General features: G+C 44.7%; 1 protein-coding gene across 1 annotated transcript in view; it reads left to right on the top strand.

Moving 5' to 3' along the window:
- The first annotated feature begins 4,637 nt into the window (after window positions 1-4,637).
- LOC138979361 (chitinase-3-like protein 1) overlaps window positions 4,638-25,000 on the top strand; it is a 20,446-nt gene continuing 83 nt past the window's right edge. Inside the window, exons 1-11 of the mRNA XM_070352066.1 lie at window positions 4,638-5,143; window positions 6,802-6,984; window positions 7,229-7,391; window positions 8,238-8,331; window positions 9,005-9,129; window positions 10,640-10,766; window positions 11,338-11,523; window positions 12,758-12,880; window positions 13,854-14,054; window positions 19,680-19,998; window positions 23,244-25,000. The exon at window positions 23,244-25,000 is cut by the window's right edge and continues 83 nt beyond it. Coding sequence (XP_070208167.1) covers window positions 5,080-5,143; window positions 6,802-6,984; window positions 7,229-7,391; window positions 8,238-8,331; window positions 9,005-9,129; window positions 10,640-10,766; window positions 11,338-11,523; window positions 12,758-12,880; window positions 13,854-14,054; window positions 19,680-19,998; window positions 23,244-23,431 — 1,773 coding nt within the window. The 5' untranslated portion in view covers window positions 4,638-5,079 and the 3' untranslated portion in view covers window positions 23,432-25,000. The remainder of the gene's footprint in view (window positions 5,144-6,801; window positions 6,985-7,228; window positions 7,392-8,237; window positions 8,332-9,004; window positions 9,130-10,639; window positions 10,767-11,337; window positions 11,524-12,757; window positions 12,881-13,853; window positions 14,055-19,679; window positions 19,999-23,243) is intronic.

The following is a 25,000-nucleotide window of genomic DNA, read 5'->3' as shown; positions in this document are numbered from 1 at the left end:
GTTGACCAGGACAGTTGACCAGGACAGGTGACCAGGACAGTTGACCAGGACAGGTGACCAGGACAGTTGACCAGGACAGTTGACCAGGACAGTTGACCAGGACAGCGGATACAAGACAGCAGAAGATGAGACACAACACATTGGCATTCTGTGAGAGAAATCTCATGATTGTACATACACATGTTTGTTTGTTTTTATCATGTTAATGCAATCCTTTTCTTAAGTATACCTCCCGCTCCCCTTACCCTTAGTCCTCTGTTTGTCTGTTTGTCTGTATGTTCGTCTGTGAGTCCGTCCGTCCGTCTAATTCTCTCTCTCTCTCTCTCTCTCTCTCTCTCTCTCTCTCTCTCTCTCTCTCTCTCTCTCTCTCTCTCTCTCTGTCACTCTCTCTCTCTCTATCTATCTCTCTCTTTACCATGACTCTCCTATCAATCATTTAACCTTTTCTGCTTCTGCCTTTTCTATCTTCTGTGTTTGTTGATATGAGAGACGCGGGCAAGGTAGATGTCATGTGCACAGTGTTGCACAAAAGCCAGACAATTCTTGCTACGACCACAGAGATATAGTCTGTGTCTCTGTGGCTACGACCCGGTCCGACGCGAAGGGAAGAGAGAGGGGCGGACAACGTCACATTTTGAAGATAAAGGGTAAGGAGACAAGGAAATATTAAGTTATGAGAATGATCCGGGAGGGGGGGGGACAAAGAAAGAGAGACAGAGGGAGAGAGCAGGGGGAGAGAGAGACACACAGACAGAGAGAAAGACTGTAGAGAAATGTAGTGAGAGAGGGAACAACAGAAAGAGAGAGGAAAACAGAGAGACAGAGGAACAAATAGAGAGCGAGGGAGAGAGAGAGAGAGAGAGAGAGAGAGAGAGAGAGAGTCCGAGAGAAGGGGGAGAGAGAGAGAGAGAGAGAGAGAGAGAGAGAGAGAGTCCGAGAGAAGGGGGAGAGAGGAAGAGAGAGAGGGAACAACAGAAAGAGAGAGACAGAGGAACAAATAGAGAGCGAGGGGGAGAGAGAGAGAGAGAGTCCGAGAGAAGGGGGAGAGAGGAAGAGAGAGAGAGAAAGAGAGAGAGAGAACAACAGAAAGAGATAGGAAAAGAGAGAGATGGGGGAACAGAGAGAGAGAAAAGTGAAACAGAAAGAGAGATAGAGGGAAACAGAGACAAAGAGAAACAGAGAGAGAGAAAGAAAAACATGGACAGAGAGAGAGAGAGAGATACAGAGAGAAAGAGAAACAGAGAGCGAAAGAATAAGAGAGATAGACAGACAGAGAGAGATACAGGTTAGTTCGTTAGTTAGCTGATCGGGTCCAGCGGACCATAATAGGCCAAATCAGGACCCCAGAGAGATACAGAGATAGAAACAAAGAGAGACTCACATAGATAAAGAGAGAGACAGAAAGATGACCCAGGCAAAACGTACCAAAGCTTCATTATGGATCATCATCGAGTCCTCTCTTGCAAGCTGTGTTTGTATTCATAATGCGTCAACAGATCATTGAATAAGCAACACATGCAATGCATGAAAATGTCCTCATTGAAAAAGCAATCTTTGCGTGCGTTGATTCATATTTCCGTGTGAATATTAATGTCCCTGATAGCATGCTAACTGGGGTCAAAGTCGGCGTGTCAACGGGACAACAAAGCAAAACATCAGACCCATTACGGAAATAAAAAGTCTGCTGGGAATTGTACTCACGATTGGGGATATTACGGTTATGAAAACACAGGTGTATGGGCACTCAGGTAGCAGAGGGGGAAAGAGAAGGAGGGCGGGGGCAGTGGGATTGGGGGGAGGGGCAGGGAGGGGAGGTAGCGGTTTGTGTGCAACTTTAAGACAGGTGCACAGGTAAACATGGGAGCAAAGACCGCGGATCAACACACACCTCACGGGGACAGGGAGGGGGAGGGAAAGGATGAAAGACAGAGGCAAAACAGAGAGAGAGAGAGAGAGAGAGAGAGAGAGAGAGAGAGAGAGAGAGACAGAGACAGAGAGAGAGAGAGAGAGAGAGAGAGAGAGTAAGAGAGACAGAACAGTGAGAGGGACAGAGAGAGAGACAGAGAGACAGAGAGAGAGAGAGAGGGGAGAGAGACAGAGAGAGAGAGAGTAAGAGAGACAGAACAGTGAGAGGGACAGACATACAGACAAGAAGAGACAAAAAGACAGACAGGGAGAGGCGCGGACAGACACAGACAGTGTGACAGACAGGGAGAGGCGCGGACAGACACAGACAGTCTGACAGACAGGGAGAGGCGCGGACAGACACAGACAGTCTGACAGACAGGGAGAGGCGCGGGCAGACACAGACAGTCTGACAGACAGGGAGAGGCGCGGACAGACACAGACAAAAAGACAGACAGGGAGAGGCGCGGACAGACACAGACAGTCTGACAGACAGGGAGAGGCGCGGACAGACACAGACAAAAAGACAGACAGGGAGAGGCGCGGACAGACACAGACAAAAAGACAGACAGGGAGAGGCGCGGACAGACACAGACAGTCTGACAGACAGGGAGAGGCGCGGACAGACACAGACAGTCTGACAGACAGGGAGAGGCGCGGACAGACACAGACAGTCTGACAGACAGGGAGAGGCGCGGACAGACACAGACAGTCTGACAGACAGGGAGAGGCGCGGACAGACACAGACAGTCTGACAGACAGGGAGAGGCGCGGACAGACACAGACAGTCTGACAGACAGGGAGAGGCGCGGACAGACACAGACAGTCTGACAGACAGGGAGAGGCGCGGACAGACACAGACAGTGTGACAGACAGGGAGAGGCGCGGACAGACACAGACAGTGTGACAGACAGGGAGAGGCGCGGACAGACACAGACAGTCTGACAGACAGGGAGAGGCGCGGACAGACACAGACAGTCTGACAGACAGGGAGAGGCGCGGACAGACACAGACAGTCTGACAGACAGGGAGAGGCGCGGACAGACACAGACAGTCTGACAGACAGGGAGAGGCGCGGACAGACACAGACAGTCTGACAGACAGGGAGAGGCGCGGACAGACACAGACAGTCTGACAGACAGGGAGAGGCGCGGACAGACACAGACAGTCTGACAGACAGGGAGAGGCGCGGACAGACACAGACAGTCTGACAGACAGGGAGAGGCGCGGACAGACACAGACAGTCTGACAGACAGGGAGAGGCGCGGACAGACACAGACAGTCTGACAGACAGGGAGAGGCGCGGACAGACACAGACAGTCTGACAGACAGGGAGAGGCGCGGACAGACACAGACAGTCTGACAGACAGGGAGAGGCACGGACAGACACAGACAGTGTGACAGACAGGGAGAGGCGCGGACAGACACAGACAAAAAGACAGACAGGGAGAGGCGCGGACAGACACAGACAGTCTGACAGACAGGGAGAGGCGCGGACAGACACAGACAGTCTGACAGACAGGGAGAGGCGCGGACAGACACAGACAGTCTGACAGACAGGGAGAGGCGCGGACAGACACAGACAGTGTGACAGACAGGGAGAGGCGCGGACAGACACAGACAGTGTGACAGACAGGGAGAGGCACGGACAGACACAGACAGTGTGACAGACAGGGAGAGGCGCGGACAGACACAGACAAAAAGACAGACAGGGAGAGGCGCGGACAGACACAGACAGTCTGACAGACAGGGAGAGGCGCGGACAGACACAGACAGTCTGACAGACAGGGAGAGGCGCGGACAGACACAGACAGTCTGACAGACAGGGAGAGGCGCGGACAGACACAGACAGTATGACAGACAGGGAGAGGCGCGGACAGACACAGACAGTCTGACAGACAGGGAGAGGCGCGGACAGACACAGACAAAAAGACAGACAGATAGGACAGACAGACAGAGGACAAGGGCAAGAGAACAAAGAGGGTTGGACAAGCGACATGATATGGAACTTATCGGCATTGCAGTTCGTTCATCTCTTGATAAAAAGTACACAAACTGAACTCTTTAACAAAGAGAGAGAGGACGATAAAGACGCGAGGCTGGGAAAGAGAGAGAGAGAGAGAGAGAGAGAGAGAGAGAGAGAGAGAGAGAGAGAGAGAGAGAGAGAGAGAGAGAGAGAGAGAGAGAGAAGGGAGAGAGAGAGAGAAAGCGAGAGAAAGCGAGAGAGAGAGAGAGAGAAAGAGAGAGAGAGAGAGAGAAGGGAGAGAGAGAGAGAAAGCGAGAGAAAGCGAGAGAGAGAGAGAGAGAGAGAGAGAGAGAGAGAGAGAGAGAGAGAGAACGGGTCATACACACACAAAAGGAGAAACAGAAAGAGAGAGCGAACGACAACTTGGAGAGAGTGAATGTAGGGGATAGGGGTGAAGGGCCAGGGAAGCACACAAACACACAAACACACAAACACACAAACCACAATGGATAAGGAAGGGGGGGAGGCCTTTTTTACATTGAGGGAGGAGAAGGGTGAGGGAGGAGAAGGGGGAGGGGTGTGCTGGCGGAGGAGGGGGAGGGGTGTGCGTGTGTGGTCAACAGATCAATGGGCTGAGCCTCGTTTCCATCCTGGCCAGCTCCCAGCGGTGTGGTCAGCTCGCGGACAATGATTGACAGGTGGCCCTCCCGGCCTATATAAAGCGGCCCGCGCTCTCCAGCAGCAGTACCAACACCAGCAGCTCCAGAACAAGAGCAAGGCTTCCACCGGTTCTTGTGCCGCCACAGCCAGCCGTCGTCTTCACTTAATCCGACACTATTCTACTCCGTTTTCACCTCGTTTCTTCTTCCAACGACGGTTTGACAAAACTGTTCTTCTTCTGCACAGATTGTTATACACGAAAGCAGAGTTTTCAGCCGCTTTTCTTCAGTTTCTGAGCGTTCTCCATCCCTCGTTTCATCCTAAAGGAACATCCTTTGGACTTTCCTGTGCTCCGGACTCTGTGAAATATTAAACAGTTTGCATCTCTGAGAAAGTGCCTGAAGCTTTATGCTGAAGGTTTGAACATTGACGATTTTCTAGCTGACCTGACCTGGATTGTTCGTGATAAGGAGTGAAGCTTTCCTACGATCCAAGCCTTCGCCTTGCAGAGACTGAGGGCGTTGGAGGTGAAGGTCATCCACACCAAGATGGCGATGCTACGCGCGGTCTGTGGACTTGTACTGCTGAGCGTCGTGCTACCGGCATGGGCAGGTAAGTCATCCACGACGTACTGGTTAATTTGTGCACTGTCTGTCTTGTCACTGTCTGTCTTGTCACTGTCTGTCTTGTCACTGTCTGTCTTGTCACTGTCTGTCTTGTCACTGTCTGTCTTGTCACTGTCTGTCTTGTCACTGTCTGTCTTGTCACTGTCTTTTTCTTTTTGTATCGTCTTTGCTCGTGTGTGTCAGTCTTGTTCGTGTGGCGGTGTGTGTCAGGCTTGTTCTCCGTCAGTCTTGTTCACTGTTACTGCTGTGCTTTCACTTGAGGTGCCTCTCTCGCTTTAATGATAATATCTCCTCCTGTTTTCTGTGTTTGAAAAAAGTGTGTGTTGTGCGGGTGATTTGTAGTTATTAAATAATGTATTTATTTCTTCATTCATTGTAATTGTCCCTTTTCTTGATATGCTTTCTTTCTTTTTAAAATATTTATTTTTCATCAACCAAAACCGATTAGGAGTTTTCGCTCTTCTTTTACGTCTCGTGATTAAATATATTTCTAAAATAATGTTCTTTCTATTTCTTCATGACCACAAGAGATTAGCCATTGCCTGAATATCGACCTTCTGTCGTCATACTGAAAACAGCTTGCAAAAAGACAAAGCCCTTCTACTAGAAACATTTGTTTTTGCCGATTCCACCAATTGTTTCCGTTCTGGGTTTCTCTGTGCTGAGATTATGTTCAGCCAGCTACTGAACACGGCCATGGTAGAGGATAATATCAATCAGATGTGATTTGTTTAAGTCTGATCTTGAAACTAGTCAAGATAAATTAGTAATCACTCGTCTCATCAACATCGCCAAGAACATTCTATAGTTTTAAGTCCGACCGCAGTTACTTTTCTTTCGACAAAAAAATGGTGTACTCTACTCGGCTTCATGTTCCCAAGGCTGTTGTTGAACGTGTCAACGTATAAGAAAACCAAAAGGATGTGCTGGCCACAGTTGATCAAAGTTCATTGCTTGTTGGTAGTACTAGTAGCTGTTGAAGCTTTCTTTCCGCTAATAATTGTACAGAAACAATGTTTCACTTTCCTTTTTCTTAAATGAGGATTTAATAACGAGATAGTATTTTAAGTTCGGATGCTGCTTGCACTACTGGGCTGCCTGTGAGTGCACGTTCACAATAAGGACAAGAACACCCCCCCCCCTCCTCCACCACCACCCTCCCCCTCCCCCTCCTCCACCACCACCCTCACTTGATGGAAACATCGCATGATTGTGACCTGGATATTTCTTTTTATTGTAATAGTCGGGCATTATCCGAGTAAAAAAACACAATGTAATTTTGCGCAAAGCGTCCTAGAAAAGCGCTAGATAGAAACTCATCTCCCGACATGACTGAGGCATGATCCCGAGACCAGAGAACTTCAGATTTGAATTAATTGCACCGGAAATCTCTCTCTCTCTCTCTCTCTCTCTCTCTCTCTCTCTCTCTCTCTCTCTCTCTCTCTCTCTCTCTATCTCTCTCTCTTTCTGCGTTTGCCTGATCCAAGTGTTACAATAATGATATGAAACAGACGATAAAGTTAGTCCCTGTTTTCTTGACTTCCCTTTGAGTCTCGTATGATGGGTGTGTACTCATGATACAGAAGCTTCACCCACAAGGCGCTCCAAACAAAACTGACCTCCATGTTCTGTTGTCCTTTGCAGATAATGGCAAAAAGGTGTTCTGTTACTACAGCAGTTTTGCGCAGAACCGACAGGGTATCGGTAAATTCCTGCCAGAAGACATCGACCCCTTTCTGTGTACCCACATCATCTTCGCCTTTGTCGACATTGACCCCAGCGGCAATGACCTCATGGCCTTCAACAGGAATGACCAGGGCCACAACGGTGAGTACTGTGACGTCAAGCACTTTTTTCGTCATCGTATGTACAGGAGAAGCCCTCATACTGGGTTAGAACTAAAGAATAGAGTTATTGTTCAAGAGAAGTCTTCTGGAGGTACTGGGTTTGTTTCTCGGTTTTAAGATCTTCTTACTCTACTTTGGGGAAAGAGCCAAGCAGGCATATTACACAAACCAACCCGATGGCTCATGGAAAGGCTGTTACCATATGCGTAACTCTCTGTCCACAGGTCTTTACGAGCGCACCATAGCCATGAAGGAGCAGAACCCGGCCCTGAAGGTGCTGCTGGCGGTGGGCGGCTGGCAGATCGGCTCCAAGCCCTTCATCCCCATGATCTCCAGCCAGACCAACATGAGGATGTGGATCAAGAACGTCATCACCTACCTCAGGAAGTGAGTGTAACTTCTCTCAGTGTGTTGCTTGTTGTGTGTCAGAGTAAAGAAAAAACAAGTGTTCTTAGTGTTAATGGGTTTGGTTTTGATTTTACTATATGACCGCTACCTTGCCTTACTTTAACTTAACCTTGACGTTCTTTCTAAGAGTGAAAATAAAGGAAAAGGATCAAGAAGCACATCATATACCTCAGGAAGTGAAGGCTCAGTTCTTATCTTGTTTTGGCTTAACCATATTTCATGTCCTGGTCGACTGACAAAGCCTGCATGGCTGCGTAGAGGGATTGATGTGTTCCACTCATGCGTGCTATGAGCCACACAAAACGAACACAGAATTATCGCATGAACACAGATGACTGCGCAGCAACAAAAAGAGGGAAAGCTCAGGGGGCAAAGTAAGGTCCAGGGGCAATGTCCCTAACGGAGAGCCAGGGTACAGACCTAACGGAGAGCCAGGGTACAGACCTCTCTGTAGCCGAACAGGATGTAGCAATTCTAGATGTTCAGAACCTTACAAGCAACATTTAATATACTGCTGAATATGTGAGCTTGTATGAGGGTCCCTGACACGGGACAAAGTTTTAAAACAGAGCATTCAAATAACAAAAATAATGTTTTTTAGAATTTTTAAAGAGGGACATCAAAAAAGTTTTTTTTATAAATAAAAAATAAAAAATAAAAATTCTTGTAAAAAAAGAAGTTTTTATGCCTGATTATTGACGTGCTGACTCCTGGCTGTATCACCAGGTACAACTTTGACGACTCGATGCAATAGAGTAAATGGTTAATTAGTGTTACCTGTATACCACCAGTCATGAATAGCTAATGATTTTGAATTGTGTGCAGGTACAACTTTGACGGCTTCGACATGGACTGGGAGTTCCCCGCCACTCGAGGCAGTCCCCCAGAAGACAAGTTCCGCTACACCAAGCTCATGAAGGTACGTCTGTCTGTCTGTGTGTCTGTCTGTCTGTCTGTCTGTGTGTCTGTCTGTGTGTCTGTGTGTCTGTCTGTCTGTCTGTCTGTTTGTCTGTCTGTCTGAGCAATGTATCTGTGTGCATTTAGCGGTGAAATCTTGAAACCCTGATGATTACGCCTTCATACTTGCCAAGGCCCGTCTACAGAGCTTTGTGCTTCCTTCATGTGTTTATCTCTTCTGTTCTATCGCATGTTGTTCAGACGAGAACACACAAAAATGAGAAATTAAAAAACAAACCAAGAGATATAAATCAGTTGATAAATCCCCCTGACGCTGCCTGAGCTTTAAGCTGTTTTCATGGATGGCAAATAGAACTTGAGCCTCACTGATCTGTTAATCAAGGTTTCAAAGTTTACTATTACTCATCACAGGAGGCCCAAGTAGGGCGTGAAGATGAGGGGTATGATTAACATATACAGCAATAATAAAATGTATTGCCATACATTGATTATGAAATTGAAGAACAATAATATAAAACATTAAATAAAAAAATATATTTAACTTATTAGTTAAATTAATACACAGTAAACAACAATAACATAAACGTGGTGTGTCCATGTCTGTGTGATGACGTATACCTGACCCGTGACGCATGTCAGTTTGGTGACGTAGCCTAACGTGTGACGTGTTGCAGGGTCTGTACGAGGCGTTCGCTGAAGAGTCACGCTCCACTGGCCGCGACAAGCTGCTCCTCACCATGGCAACCGCTTCCGGCACGTACTTCATCAACACGTCCTATGAGCCCCGCAAGATTATCAAGTGAGTCCGCCCTTCTTGTCTCGCCACTACCCTCGTTAACAGACAATGTGTCTTTGCCCTTCTTGTCTCGCCACTACCCTCGTTGTCTCGCCACTACCCTCGTTGTCTCGCCACTACCCTCGTTGTCTCGCCACTACCCTCGTTGTCTCGCCACTACCCTCGTTAACAGACAATGTGTCTTTGCCCTTCTTGTCTCGCCACTACCCTCGTTAACAACGAACTTTTCCCCAGATCGACAATCATATCACAATGACAGTTAGTCTCTCGTTTGTTTGTTTGTTTGTTTGATTAACGCCCAGCCGACCACGAAGGGCCATATCAGGGCGGTGCTGCTTTGACATATAACGTGCGCCACACACAAGGCAGAAGTCGCAGCACAGGCTTCATGTCTCACCCAGTCACATTATTCTGACACCGGACCAACCAGTCCTAGCACTAACCCCATAATGCCAGACGCCAGGCGGAGCAGCCACTAGATTGCCAATTTTAAAGTCTTAGGTATGACCCGGCCGGGGTTCGAACCCACGACCTCCCGATCACGGGGCGGACGCCTTACCACTAGGCCAACCGTGCCAGTATAGTCTCTCGTTCGTCTTTAACATCGCCATTCATATCACAATGACAGTTAGTCCCATGTTCGTCTTTAACATCGCCATTCATATCACAATGACAGTTAGTCCCATGTTCGTCTTTAACATCGCCATTCATATCACAATGACAGTTAGTCCCATGTTCGTCTTTAACATCGCTATACAAACCCCTCTCCTTTACACAAAAATAAAATACAGTTTAAAGGCGTTGCTGCTATCAATTTTTACAGTTACTGTTGTGGTCGTAGTTCTGGTTCTCTGACCAGTCAGCTATTCGCTGGACACTAAGAGCCCTGAAACATTGCTGTCCTTGTTGACGAGGAATTGAAGTTTAATGCAATCGCCTATCATGCCGTAACATCTCTTAATTGTTGTGTCCAATATCAATGTGATGATGGACCACAATACAAGAGGAAAGTTCTTTCAAAGAAACATTGGGTTTCTCCATGGACTTTGTCTAAAGTATAAAGGTATAAAGTATTCCAAAGATAACTATCACTTCTGCAAAGTTCAAGGCTGAGTTGGTATCATGTCCTCCTCCCTTAGCCTAGCTTCTGCTGACCTACGGCGTGTGTCATGACAAAGAGTTTTGTTTCACAGCCAGAGTTTTGTTTCACAGCCAGAGTTTTGTTTCACAGCCAGAGTTTTGTTTCACAGCCAGAGTTTTGTTTCACAGCCAGAGTTTTGTTTCACAGCCAGAGTTTTGTTTCACAGCCAGAGTTTTGTTTCACAGCCAGAGTTTTGTTTCACAGCCAGAGTTTTGTTTCACAGCCAGAGTTTTGTTTCACAGCCAGAGTTTTGTTTCACAGCCTAAACAGTTGAAGATGATGTGCACAACAACTAAGAAAAGAGTTACAAGCTTTGTGTGACTGACGACATGTAACTGTGAGTGACGACATGTAACTGTGTGTGACGTGCAGGTACATGGACTTCATGCTGCTGATGACATACAACTACCACGGTCAGTGGGAGAAGCGGACCGGTCATCACAGTCCTCTGTGGAAACACCGCAACGACCCCCCTGGCGAACAGTCCGAGCTTTACCAGGTAAATGGGGAACACTTTTTCACAGCCCCCCCCCCCCCCCCCCTAGGTCAACAGTCCGAGCTCTACCAGGTAGATAGGAACCCTCTTATACCCCTCCCCCCTCCCTGGTGAACAGTCCGAGCTTTACTAGGTAAGCTGCCCTCTGCCCTAACACCTTCTTCCTCCCAGAAAATTAATCTCCAAATCCATGAAGGATTTAACATTGATATCGCTGTGACAATTAGCAAACCTTGCTCGTTCGCCTTCGACATGTGTTCCCAACTCTGTCTGTTTGCCAAGAAATAAAAACCAGTTACTGCTATCAGCTGTTCTGGTCGTCATTCTGGTTCTCCAACTTCCGAACAAAGTCGTGTCACCTATTCGCTGGACACAGATGACTGAAATCCGATCGTTCAAGAAGGTCTGTCGTCAAAAATAGAGAAAATAATAAAGAAAAGAAAATGTCTGTTTAACTCTTTACAAAAAGGTTACCCTTTTATCCCACTGTTACCCTGACAGAACTGGTCCATCGCGCCTTTATCAACGTTGATGTTGTTATCACACTGCTCATCTCTCCGTGCTTTTGTCACAGAACTGGTCCATCAACTACTGGCTGGACATGGGGGTGCCCAAGAGCAAGCTGATTGTCGGCCTTGCCACGTACGGAATGTCCTTCACCTTAATGGACCCTAGTCAGCACGGAGTGCACGCCCCTGCCAAGGGTGGAGGTCGTAGTGGCAAGTACACCAAGGAGACCGGAATCATGTCCTACTACGAGGTACGTCACATACACACACACACACACACACACAGGTTTCCATGGCAACACCCACATTTCATGGCAAACAGATATTCCATGGCAACACAAATAGTCCATGGCAACATAGATATGCAATGGCAACACAGATATGTCCATAGTGACATAGATATCCCATTGCAATTCAAGTATTCCATGGCAACACAGATACATGTATTCCATGGCAACACAAATATGCCATTGCAACACAAATATTCCATGGCAACACAAATATTCCATGGCATCATAAATATTTCATGGCGGCAACAAAGTGTAGTTAGCGTTAGTATCAAGTATCAAAGGTAGCAGAAAACAGATTATTGTAACGCATGATTGGTATACAAAGTATCAAAGGTAGCAGAAAACAGATTATTGTAACGCATGATTGGTATACAAAAAGAAAACCGGGAGTTTTGACGCAAGTTTCGTGCGCCGATACTCAAGGCATTCAGTTGACGCAAGTTTCGTGCGCCGATACTCAAGGCATTCAGTTGACGCAAGTTTCGTGCGCCGATACTCAAGGCATTCAGTTGACGCAAGTTTCGTGCGCCGATACTCAAGGCATTCAGTTGACGCAAGTTTCGTGCGCCGATACTCAAGGCATTCAGTTGACGCAAGTTTCGTGCGCCGATACTCAAGGCATTCAGTTGACGCAAGTTTCGTGCGCCGATACTCAAGGCATTCAGTTGACGCAAGTTTCGTGCGCCGATACTCAAGGCATTCAGTTGGTGTAACAAAAAACTCAAATTTGTTCAGCTAATGAATTCTTCTGGAAACTTAACTTGTCAACCTGAAGTCCTCTAAATGCTAAGGAATTAAAAACACACAAAAAACGTCTTGCTTTTTGAAGCATGTTCAAATCGTCCCATGTGATTATCTGAAGATTGAAGACGTGTCAGCAGTATTGTATTTAATTTCGTTTCACCAATAAATCTTCAACAAACGTTGGATTGTTTTCGCTTTCATTGCATTTCCTCGACATTCAAAGCGGTCAGGAAAGGTGGGAGTCAACAAGAGTTGACCAAGGTGTAGATTATTCCAACACCTTTACTGTCGATGATGCCAAAACCACAAACCAAGGGCGTGCATCACTGTAAACATCATTCACTGACCTTCTCAACACGCACAACAACAACAAGAATGTATTTCGCCATATAGCATAACAGCTTATCAAGCTTTGCATCATTCGCTGACTTCACCGTTCTTTGTGCTACAGGTCTGTCAGAACATCCAGGACAGCGGGTGGAAGACGGGGTGGATTGACGACCAGGGTGCACCCTACGCTTACGGCGGTGACCAGTGGGTCGGCTTCGACAACGTCGACAGCATGAAGATGAAGGTACGTGTCGCGCAGGTCTTACTGGCCGCTCTCATTCAGGAGATGAAGGCTTTCCTTAACTGAGCACAAAGTTATCGAACATTCAGTACCAAAGTTATGGAACATTCAGTACCAAAGTTATGGAACATTCAGTACCAAAGTTATGGAACATTCAGTACCAAAGTTATGGAACATTCAGTACCAAAGTTATCGAACATTCAGTACCAAAGTTATGGAACATTCAGTACCAAAGTTATGGAACATTCAGTACCAAAGTTATGGAACATTCAGTACCAAAGCTGCGTGCAGCAAGCTTAGTGAAGTGGACTTTGCGAAGTCCCAAGTATAATTTCAGGCTTAACCCATGGACTACCAGCATAGACAGCTATGAGGTGTTAATTCACACCAACAAGTCCCAAGTATAATTTCAGGCTTAACCCATGGACTACCAGCAGAGACAGCTATGAGGTGTTAATTCACACCAACAAGTCCCAAGTATAATTTCAGGCTTAACCCATGGACTACCAGCAGAGACAGCTATGAGGTGTTAATTCACACCAACAAATCACAAAAGTAGCTTGCTGAGAAACAGTGATGATCTGTACATATTTACTGAGAAAAAAAGTAGCTTTTGCACAAGGTTATTACTCGTCAAACTGGACTTGTCAATCAAATCCAGAATAATAAAACAAGAAAAGTACATTGTCGAACGTTTAATTTGTGACCAAACAAGACATTCACAAGTGAATCGACCAAATGGTCTTTAACGTGAACAGGCCAAAAAATAATTACAGACAAACAAAATTGGGGTTAGGGTTAACCCTTACCTAACAGTTAAAATGCTTTAAGTCGATCCGTCTGACAAAGCAATGCCGTCAGAGTCGAAATAATATTACGTGGAACGGGAACGCAGAAGAAGAAGAAGAAATAATATTACAATCCTAAAACAATATGATTATGCGTCCAGTTTCACACCTGCCCCTTTTTCTTTCAGGCTGACAACATCATGAAGCGTGACCTGGCCGGAGCCTTCGTGTGGTCCGTGGAGATGGACGACTTCAACGGGGTGTGCGGGGGAGGCAAGTACCCGCTGCTGTCCACTGTCACCCGGGTACTCAAGCCCTATGACGGGGTGGCCAAGATCGCGCAAGCCGAGACCAAGCCCAAGCCCAAGAGGAGAAGAACCACGAGTGCTGTAAGTACTCTGATCAGACCGCTAGGTGTGCTGGTGGTGCTGTAAGTACTCTGATCAGACTGCTAGGTGTGCTGGTGGTGCTGTGAGTACTCTGATCAGACCGCTAGGTGTGCTGGTGGTGCTGTAAGTACTCTGATCAGACCGCTAGGTGTGCTGGTGGTGCTGTAAGTACTCTGATCAGACCGCTAGGTGTGCTGGTGGTGCTGTAAGTACTCTGATCAGACCGCTAGGTGTGCTGGTGGTGCTGTAAGTACTCTGATCAGACCGCTAGGTGTGCTGGTGGTGCTGTAAGTACTCTGATCAGACTGCTAGGTGTGCTGGTGGTGCTGTAAGTACTCTGATCAGACTGTTATGTTTGCTGGTGGTGCTGTGAATACTCTGATCAGACTTCTAGGTGTGCTGGTGGTGCTGCTCAACGTCTTCGTCTTTCTTGGCTCTTCTTTTCTAGTCACGTCTGTGTATTCTATTCTGTTTCTCTTTCTTTTCTTTAGTTCTTTCATTCGTTGTGTTCGCCGAGACCACGTCAATGGGGAAGACCACGAGTGTTGTTAATAAACTGATAAGACTGCAACCTTTCCGATGGTGTTACCTTAGTTCTTCATAATCCTTTCTTTATTTTTGCAAGTCCTTTCTATTTGTCTGTTTTTATATTTAGTCAAGTTTTGACTAAATATTTTAACATCGAGGGGGAATCGAAACGAGGGTCGTGGTGTATGTGCGTGTGTGTGTCTGTGTGTGTGTGTGTGTGTGTGTCTGTGTGTGTGTGTGTGTGTGTGTGTAGAGCGATTCAGACTAAACTACTGGACCGATCTTTATGAAATTTGACATGAGAGTTCCTGGGTATGAAATCCCCGAACGTTTTTTTCATTTTTTTGATAAATGTCTTTGATGACGTCATATCCGGCTTTTCGTGAAAGTTGAGGCGGCACTGTCACGCCCTCATTTTTCAACCAAATTGGTTGAAATTTTGGTCAAGTAATCTTCGACGAAGCCCGGGGTTCGGCATTGCATTTCAGCTTGGTGGCTTAAAAATTAATTAATGACTTTGGTCATTAAAAATCTGAAAATTGTAAAAAAAACTAAAAATTTATAAAACGATCCAAATTTACGTTTATCTTATTCTCCATCATTTGCTGATTCCAAAAACATATAAATATGTTATATTCGGATTAAAAACAAGCTCTGAAAATTAAATATATAAAAATTATTATCAAAATTAAATTGTCCAAATCAATTTAAAAACACTTTCATCTTATTCCTTGTCGGTTCCTGATTCCAAAAACATATAGATATGATATGTTTGGATTAAAAACACGCTCAGAAAGTTAAAACAAAGAGAGGTACAGAAAAGCGTGCTATCCTTCTTAGCGCAACTACTACCCCGCTCTTCTTGTCAATTTCACTGCCTTTGCCGTGAGCGGTGGACTGACGATGCTACGAGTATACGGTCTTGCTGAAAAATGGCAGCTACTTGACTAAATATTGTATTTTCGCCTTACGCGACTTGTTTATTTCTTTGTTTTAACAGTGGTATGCGTTGGCTGACTAGACTAGAAGATGTCTGTTGGTGTTGCTTTACTTTTTTTCTGTACGTCATTCTCGATCTTTATCTTTTCCCGTTTTCCGACCCCTAGCATAAGGCTGCCAGCACTGGCTTTGCGGTTCAAACGTGTGCGTGCTTTACGCCTCTCAATTGTCTTTCTTTCATTGCATTCTTTCTTCCTTTTTACATTTAGTCAAGTTTTGACCAAATGTTTTAACATAGAGGGGGGAATCGAGTTGAGGGTCGTGGTGTATGTATGTATGTGTGTGTGTGTGTGTGTGTGTGTGTGTGTGTGTGTGTGTGTGTGTGTGTGTGTGTGTGTGTGTGTGTAGAGCGATTCAGAGTAAACTACTGGACCGATCTTTATGAAATTTTTCATGAGAGTTCCTGGGTATGATATCCCCAGACGTTTTTTTTATTTTTTCGATAAATGTCTTTGATGACGTCATATCCGGCATTTTGTAAAAGTTGAGGCGGCACTGTCACACCCTCATTTTGTAATCAAATTGATTGAAATTTTGGCCAAGAAATCTTCGACGAAGGCCGGACTTTGGCATTGCATTTCAGCTTGGAGGCTTAAAAATTAATTAATGACTTTGGTCATTAAAAATCTGAAAATTGTAATTAAAAGTATTTTTTTATGAAACGATCCAAAATTACGTTTATCGTATTCTTCATCATTTTCTAATTCCAAAAACATATAAATATGTTATATTCGGATTAAAAACAAGCTCTGAAAATTAAAAATATAAAAATTATGATTAAAATTAAATTTCCGAAATCAATTTAAAAACACTTTCATCTTATTCCTTGTCCGTTCCTGATTCCAAAAACATATAGATATGATATGTTTGGATTAAAAACACGTTCAGAGAGTTAAAAAGAATAGAGATATAGAAAAGCGTGCTATCCTCCTCAGCGCAACCGCTACCGCGCTTTTCTGGATTGTTGATATCACTGCCTTTGCCACGAGCGTTAGACAGACGATGCTACGAGTGTACGGTCTTGCGGAAAAAATCCAATGCGTTCAGTTTCATTCTGTGAGTTCGACTGAGCTTGACTAATGTTGTATTTTCGCCTTACGCGACTTGTTCTATTGTTCTTTCCGTCGCTTTATCCCTAGCTCTGTTAAATCAACGCGGTATATTGGTTTGTGATATATATGTAAAGATTAATCTCGCTTTTGTTCCATTCTTCCAGTCCAATGGCCCCTCTCTGCCCCCTCCCCTCTCTCTTTTCCGCTATGTTTTTCTCTTTCTCCCTTTTAAATGATCTTTATTTGTCTCTTTCTCACTTTTAAATGATCTTTGTTTGCTCTCGGCGTCAGTCTTCATCAGTTCCCTTCTTTGATATTTCCTTTCTTCTATCGTATTTCTTCTCCCTACAACGATAGAGTTCTTCTCCCTACAACGATAGAGTTCTTCTCCCTACAACGATAGAGTTCTTCTCCCTACAACGATAGAGTTCTTCTCCCTACAACGATAGAGTTCTTCTTCCTACAACGATAGAGTTCTTCTCCCTACAACGATAGAGTTCTTCTCCCTACAACGATAGAGTTCTTCTCTCTACAACGATAGAGTTCTTCTCCCTACAACGATAGAGTTCTTCTCCCTACAACGATAGAGTTCTTCTTCTCCCTACAACGATAGAGTTCTTCTCCCAACAACGATAGAGTTCTTCTTCCTACAACGATAGAGTTCTTCTCCCTACAACGATAGAGTTCTTCTCCCTACAACGATAGAGTTCTTCTCCCTACAACGATAGAGTTCTTCTCCCTACAACGATAGAGTTCTTCTTCCTACAACGATAGAGTTCTTCTCCCTACAACGATAGAGTTCTTCTCCCTACAACGATAGAGTTCTTCTCTCTACAACGATAGAGTTCTTCTCCCTACAACGATAGAGTTCTTCTCCACTGACATTCAGCTCGCATATAATATTTGATTGTCGATAAGTGCCTTGGAATCGTTCTCCTTCAGTTTTTGTCCCAAAGGCACAATGTTTCTCTTTGTTTGGCAAATTAGAATTCTTCTCCTCTATCCCAAGGTTTTAATCAAACAAAACCGTCCCAGACTTTTTACCTCATCGCATTTTGTTGTGTGTGCTTGGCTTTTTGACATTGGCCATGACCGTGAGTGTCTGCCCCTCGTAGTAATCGCCATGAGTGATCTCCCCTCCCGCCGTGATCCTGTTTGTTTTTGACTTACTGGTCTTGGCTCGTCCCGTTCTTTCCGCTGATCTCACTTTTGCCATCGTAATGCGTGTCCATATTTATAGCGTACATTGGAACCCCCTATTAAGGACCCCCCACCCCCACCACCCCCACCACCCCCAATTTAAGACCTCCCCCTTTTTAAGACCTTGCTTGTTTTTCTTTTAAATTTTCTGTTCATAACCTCTGTAAGTGTATCCCCATTTTAACACTCCGTACTTTTTAAGACCTGAATTTCAGATAATTTTGGAGGCCTTAAAAGGAGGGTTCTACTGTATTATGAATCGCGTCACCCTATTGTGTGTGTGGAGGTCACCATAAGCCCAACTTCACACGGTGTTTTCAGTGTCTGGTCTGTCTCCACGTTGGCCTTCCAATGGCATGTCTCTGTCGCTCACTTCACACGACACGGTCATTGCTTTTCGTCTTGCAACATTCTCTCCCTTCCCATCTCGCTTAAATCGCTGTCTAAATCCATGTCCATGTTTATAATGGATTACGCTTAAAACCACAGCTAGCTACGCTTTTCTTTGGCCCATTCCTTCCTCGTATTCTTTATCCTTACATTGGCTTTAGCATCAAATGACAACGTCATCTTTCCTAATTCACCCGATAAGGTCATTGTCTGTTTAGTTGTGGTTAACGTTAAGCATCAAATGACAACGTCATCTGTCCTACTTCACATAAGGTCATTGTCTGTTTAGTTGTGGTTAACGTTAAGCATCAAATGACGTCATCTGTCCTAATTCACATAAGGTCATTGTCTGTTTAGTTGTGGTTAACGTTAAGCATCAAATGACGTCATCTGTCCTACTTCACATAAGGTCATTGTCTGTTTAGTTGTGGGTTTCACGTCAATCAGGCCCTTACATAATATGGCAAACTCCTCTTTCTCTCGCTCTGTCTCTCATTCTGTCTGTCTCTGTCTGTCTCTGTCTCTCTCCACAATAATTATGTGGTCATTGCCTTTTTTAGCGTTAAGCTGGCGATAATTCAACATGCCAAACTTCTCTAACCCATTTCACACGATTTATTTATTGTCTTTTTACCGTTACATTGTGCCATGCCCTTGCAATGGCTACTTAACGCTTGCCTTGTCTCTACTCCTTCGTCGTTTTTTTTTATCCTTAACTTGTCTTTAGCACTGTATGACAAACTTGCCCATTTTCCATCACTTCACATGATGTGCTGACCCAGTGGCAAACTTTTTTTTCTGTCAGTATGTCTCTCTCACTGTCTCTATTTTAATGCATATTGCACCTTTTACCAATGTCTGGATTGTCTTTATCCTAATGCTGTCTTCCTGACGGCACATTCTCCAACTTTACACGAAGCGTTCAATGTCCTCTTGTTACCCTTAGTTTTGTCTTCCAGTCATAAACCTCTTTCCTGCTTAACACCATGCGTTCGTTGTTTTGGTTTAAACACTGGTTTATTTCTCATCTTATTAAGGTGCCATGAAATATTGTGAACAACAAAGCATCGGGAGCAGTACAATTGTATTGTTTTCAGCCTTATGGGGGCCGTCCAGTGACAAACCTCTCTCCCCTATTTCATACAACATGATCATGGTATTTTTTTCTTCATGACGTTCCCCAATTTCAACTTTAGATCTCCCCTACACCACACGATGTGCTCGTCATCGTATTGTTTTCATTCAAGGTTGAAGGTTTCAAGGTGTATCATTACTCACGACAAGGGGCCCACTTGGGGCACGGCAATCAGGAGTGTGCTTAACATACAGCAATTACAACATGTAAAGCCATGAGTGTATCATGGCATTGAACAACAAACGTATATTACACTTACATGGTCAAATCAAGGTCAAATTATCATCCACTGACAACCTTTCTCTCTCGGCCTGTCCACAGCCGTCCTTGTCCAAAGGCACGCGCGTGTCGTGGTGGGGCAAACCAACCCGGCGGCCATGGAACACCAAGGCGGTCACCAAGGCGCCCTGGTGGAAGCGAACCACAACCGCCGCCCCCACCACACACTGGAACGCACGCCCCACGGGACGCCCCTCCCCCAGCCACGCACCCCTCACCACGCCCACCACGCCCAGAGAGCGACAAAGGGGAGAGAACTCTGTGCACGAAAAGCACCGTCACCATGACCACGGCTGGAACAACAAGCGACGTCACCGGAAACACGAGTCGTCGGCTGGTGCGCAGGCGAAGGCGCCAGGAGGTACGTCACTTCCGCCTTAACCCGTTTCTGTCACAGTTGGTTTCAACAGTGTTTTATTCAACAATTAATTGATACAACACATAAGCTGGCTGCACGATGCTTTGAATTCAACAATTAATTGATACAACACATAAGCTGGCTGCACGATGCTTTCAATTCAACAATTAATTGATACAACACATAAGCTGGCTGCACGATGCTTTGAATTCAACAATTAATTGATACAACACATAAGCTGGCTGCACGATGCTTTATTCAACAATTAATTGATACAACACATAAGCTGGCTGCACGATGCTTTATTCAACAATTAATTGATACAACACATAAGCTGGCTGCACGATGCTTTATTCAACAATTAATTGATACAACACATAAGCTGGCTGCACGATGCTTTATTCAACAATTAATTGATACAACACATAAGCTGGCTGCACGATGCTTTATTCAACAATTAATTGATACAACACATAAGCTGGCTGCACGATGCTTTATTCAACAATTAATTGATACAACACATAAGCTGGCTGCACGATGCTTTATTCAACAATTAATTGATACAACACATAAGCTGGCTGCACGATGCTTTATTCAACAATTAATTGATACAACACATAAGCTGGCTGCACGATGCTTTATTCAACAATTAATTGATACAACACATAAGCTGGCTGCACGATGCTTTATTCAACAATTAATTGATACAACACATAAGCTGGCTGCACGATGCTTTATTCAACAATTAATTGATACAACACATAAGCTGGCTGCACGATGCTTTATTCAACAATTAATTGATACAACACATAAGCTGGCTGCACGATGCTTTATTCAACAATTAATTGATACAACACATAAGCTGGCTGCACGATGCTTTATTCAACAATTAATTGATACAACACATAAGCTGGCTGCACGATGCTTTATTCAACAATTAATTGATACAACACATAAGCTGGCTGCACGATGCTTTATTCAACAATTAATTGATACAACACATAAGCTGGCTGCACGATGCTTTATTCAACAATTAATTGATACAACACATAAGCTGGCTGCACGATGCTTTATTCAACAATTAATTGATACAACACATAAGCTGGCTGCACGATGCTTTATTCAACAATTAATTGATACAAAACATAAGCTGGCTGCACGATGCTTTGAATTCCGGTTTAAGGGAATAGAGGAAGAGATTGAGGGGGAGGGTTGTGGGGGGGGGGGGGGGGGGGGGAAGGCACTACAGCAGGCGGGGCTAGTGAGGGGAATGAAACATTGATTGACAAGACACGGGTGTGTACTCACCCCCGTCTCATTCTGTCAATGTTTTTAGGGGTGTTATTTTCCTGGATCGACTAGTCAGAAATTCTTCTGTGGACCCATTCCGTTGACATGCGACAAATGTGTGTCTTCAGGGCGGCTGTCCGCTTTTATTTCCTAGCTCAGCTTAAAGCAAATCAATTGAGCAAGCACATCAACTATTGGCAGTTGGCAATGTCTGTTTGACAGTTCAACTCGCTGATCGTATTTCTCAGCCTTGCTCTGTGCCCTCAGCAATCTGATCGTATTTCTCAGCCTTGCTCTGTGCCCTCAGCAATCTGTTCGCCTTCAAGCTTGCTACAACTCCCCGAATATAATGTTTCTGGGCTGGTATGCACAAGTCGAGTTTACAGACTTAAGTCCAGGATAAACTCCGTCAAGGGTACAGTTTATCCCTGACTAAAGTCTCTAATCTCGACTCCTGCATACCGGCCATGATAACCAGAAAACTTGAAATGTGTCATAGAATAAGACATAAGGCAAGTCATTTATCAGAACTACATGTATTTTAATTTCCAGAACTAAGTCTGAGACAGAGACTTGGGACATGTTGTCCATGACAACGTGTGTAATTACTCATCGAGTCTCGACACTCTACAGTTGTGCATCGACACATTTAACATATGCCCATTTGTATGGCTCCGATGTGTTCTTCACTGAACTCGTAACGATCTTTTTGTAATTAGATTATAAATAAATACCGATGCTATTTAAAAGGCTCAGAATGTTATTGAAGGTTTGGCCATCGGACTGAGAGGCCCCAACCTTTCACGACTGAATTCTAGCCATTGTTTGTCCTTCTGATGTTTCTCTTCAATCACGAAACATAATCCTATCACTATCCTGCCTTAATTGTCTATCATAGCCTTTGTTTGTCCTTCTGATGTTTCTCTTCAATCACGAAACATAATCCTATCACTATCCTGCCTTAATTGTCTATCACAGCCTTTGTTTGTCCTTCTGATGTTTCTCTTCAATCACGAAACATAATCCTATCACTATCCTGCCTTAATTGTCTATCACAGCCTTTGTTTGTCCTTCTGATGTTTCTCTTCAATCACGAAACATAATCCTATCACTATCCTGCCTTAATTGTCTATCACAGCCATTGTTTGTCCTTCTGATGTTTCTCTTCAATCACGAAACATAATCCTATCACTATCCTGCCTTAATTGTCTATCTCTTCAATCACGAAACATAATCCTATCACTATCCTGCCTTAATTGTCTATCTCTTCAATCACGAAACATAATCCTATCACTATCCTGCCTTAATTGTCTATCTCTTCAATCACGAAACATAATCCTATCACTATCCTGCCTTAATTGTCTATCTCTTCAATCACGAAACATAATCCTATCACTATCCTGCCTTAATTGTCTATCTCTTCAATCACGAAACATAATGCTAACACTATCCTGCCTTAATTGTCTATCTCTTCAATCACGAAACATAATGCTAACACTATCCTGCCTTAATTGTCTATCTCTTCAATCACGAAACATAATGCTAACACTATCCTGCCTTAATTGTCTATCACAGCCATTGTTTGTCCTTCTGATGTTTCTCTTCAATCACGAAACATAATCCTAACACTATCCTGCCTTAATTGTCTATCACAGCCTTTAACTGGTGCTCCTCTTTAGTGACGTTAAGCTGAGTCCGTTAGGAAGATAGTACCGGAGTGTAGGCAAGGGTTACATTAATTGTGCAACTGCCGGGTCACAGCTTCCGCATTCCAGCCGCGAGACCATGACCACAAATTGTAAAACTGCATGTTGTTATTTGACAGCGAGCCTTTCCTCGCCGTCGCTGTGTTGCGCAATGATATTGTTGACAATTACGTTAACGTTAACAGCGAGCGACTTAAAGTCCGCAATAATCACTAAACCAACTCCTAACACAATTCTACCTTGTCCCTCCAGCCATCAACTGTCGCAGTCTGGGATCAGGCCTGTTCCCCCATCCTGACGACTGCGAGAAGTTCGTCATGTGTCTGCCAGGAGCCTGGATGGACTACCCGCCCCACATCATGTCCTGTCCAGCCGGCACGCGCTTCGACGACAACATTAAGGTCTGCAACCACGCCACCAGTGTGGAATGCTGGGACTAGCACCACGACCACAACTCACTGTTGGACCAGCTATCACCCGACACCACAACTCACTGTTGGACCAGGTATCACCGACACCACTGCGCACCATTGTTTCTGACTTCGAAAACTACTTGACATTCCAGGATTGGTTCTGACAGAGAAACGAGCTTCCGTCTTTAGCTTTCAAAGTGTTAAGGTTTTAAGCTTTCGAGGTTTTGACTTTCAAGGTTTCAAGGTTTCAAGGTTTTATTATAATTCATCACAAGGGGTCCCCTTTGGCGCAGTAATGCATTTGACTTAAACCGTGTTTATTCATATGGATGATTACAAAGTCATGCAATTCATGATAAAGCAAAGAAGCACAACAAGATAAACTTATAGATGTGCTCTACCTCTGGCAGTGGGCTTTCCTGTCTAACTCAGTGTTGTGCTCTACCTCTGGCAGTCCGGGCAGTGGGCTTTCCTGTCTAACTCAGTTTTGTCGTGTCTTTTAACGCGCTAATCTACTCGTGTATAGCAGGTACGAGTGTTTAGATCATCTGGAAGCTCTGTTAACCATAATCAGTACAGAAAGGAAAAATATATTTTGAGAAAGAATTATTGATCAAGAAAAAGCTTGTAGTGATTTCAGATCAGTGCCTTTGTTGACTGACTAAAGAAACACATGTAAAGCTATCAGTGCCTTTGTTGACTGACTAAAGAAACACATTTAAAGCTATCAGTGCCTTTGTTGACTGACTAAAGAAACACATTTAAAGCTATCAGTGCACTCAGCCAGTAATCAAAACCAACTAGCCAGCAAGGGTCAGCATAGGTAGTCTGACCACAGCGCAACGCAAGGAACACAACAGCTCAGTTTCAATAAATCCATGACACAGAAATCAGTCTGATGTAAGCTTAGAGAACGTTGACCAGTGATTGGTCAGTTAGTTCTAAAGAGGACGTTCATTCGCCAACATGTGTTCATATCTGTACAAAGACTTGTCCACAACGAAAGCAACTTTGCCGTGCTACTTCCCTGTTCCACTGTGTACATATCAGCGATACAAGTGCCGAACGCGAGAAAGAGTGTCGTGAGGAACTTGTGTTCCTATCACAACAGTCCATGTGTGCTACGTTTCCATGGAAACGGTAGTGGTATGAATCTGAATGTGCTCTTCATTTGACGTGGAAGTGCGACCTATCTCCAATTCCCAGCTAAGCAACTCTCTCCTAGATTCTAAAGTCTCCCTCCTGTTCCCAGTCACTTTCAAGATTCCCGGTCTAGGAACATGGCGTCCTGAAAGAGCCTGGGGTGTGGTCACGTGTCCTAGAGTGGTCACGTGTCCTAGAGAGTGATCACGTGTCCTCAATAGTACTCGGGCACCACTCTCTTCTCCAGTAAAGTGAGGCCCCTAGAGTTAGGCAGTCAACTCCCACCAAAGCACAACTGACTTCATTATCTTCCTATATCGCGCCTGTTTTAGATGCCACTTAATTTGATTGCGTTCTGAAGTATCGCTGAAGTTAAAAGTCGATCCAAGGAAGTTTTTGAGCAGAGGATTTTTGAGCTGGTAGATTGCACAAAATATATGCCGCTGCACTTAG

This window comes from Littorina saxatilis, linkage group LG11, assembly GCF_037325665.1.
Source record: "Littorina saxatilis isolate snail1 linkage group LG11, US_GU_Lsax_2.0, whole genome shotgun sequence".
Taxonomy (NCBI): domain Eukaryota; kingdom Metazoa; phylum Mollusca; class Gastropoda; order Littorinimorpha; family Littorinidae; genus Littorina; species Littorina saxatilis.
The sequence above is the reverse complement of the archived record's forward strand: the minus strand, read 5'-3'. Positions and strand labels throughout refer to the sequence as shown.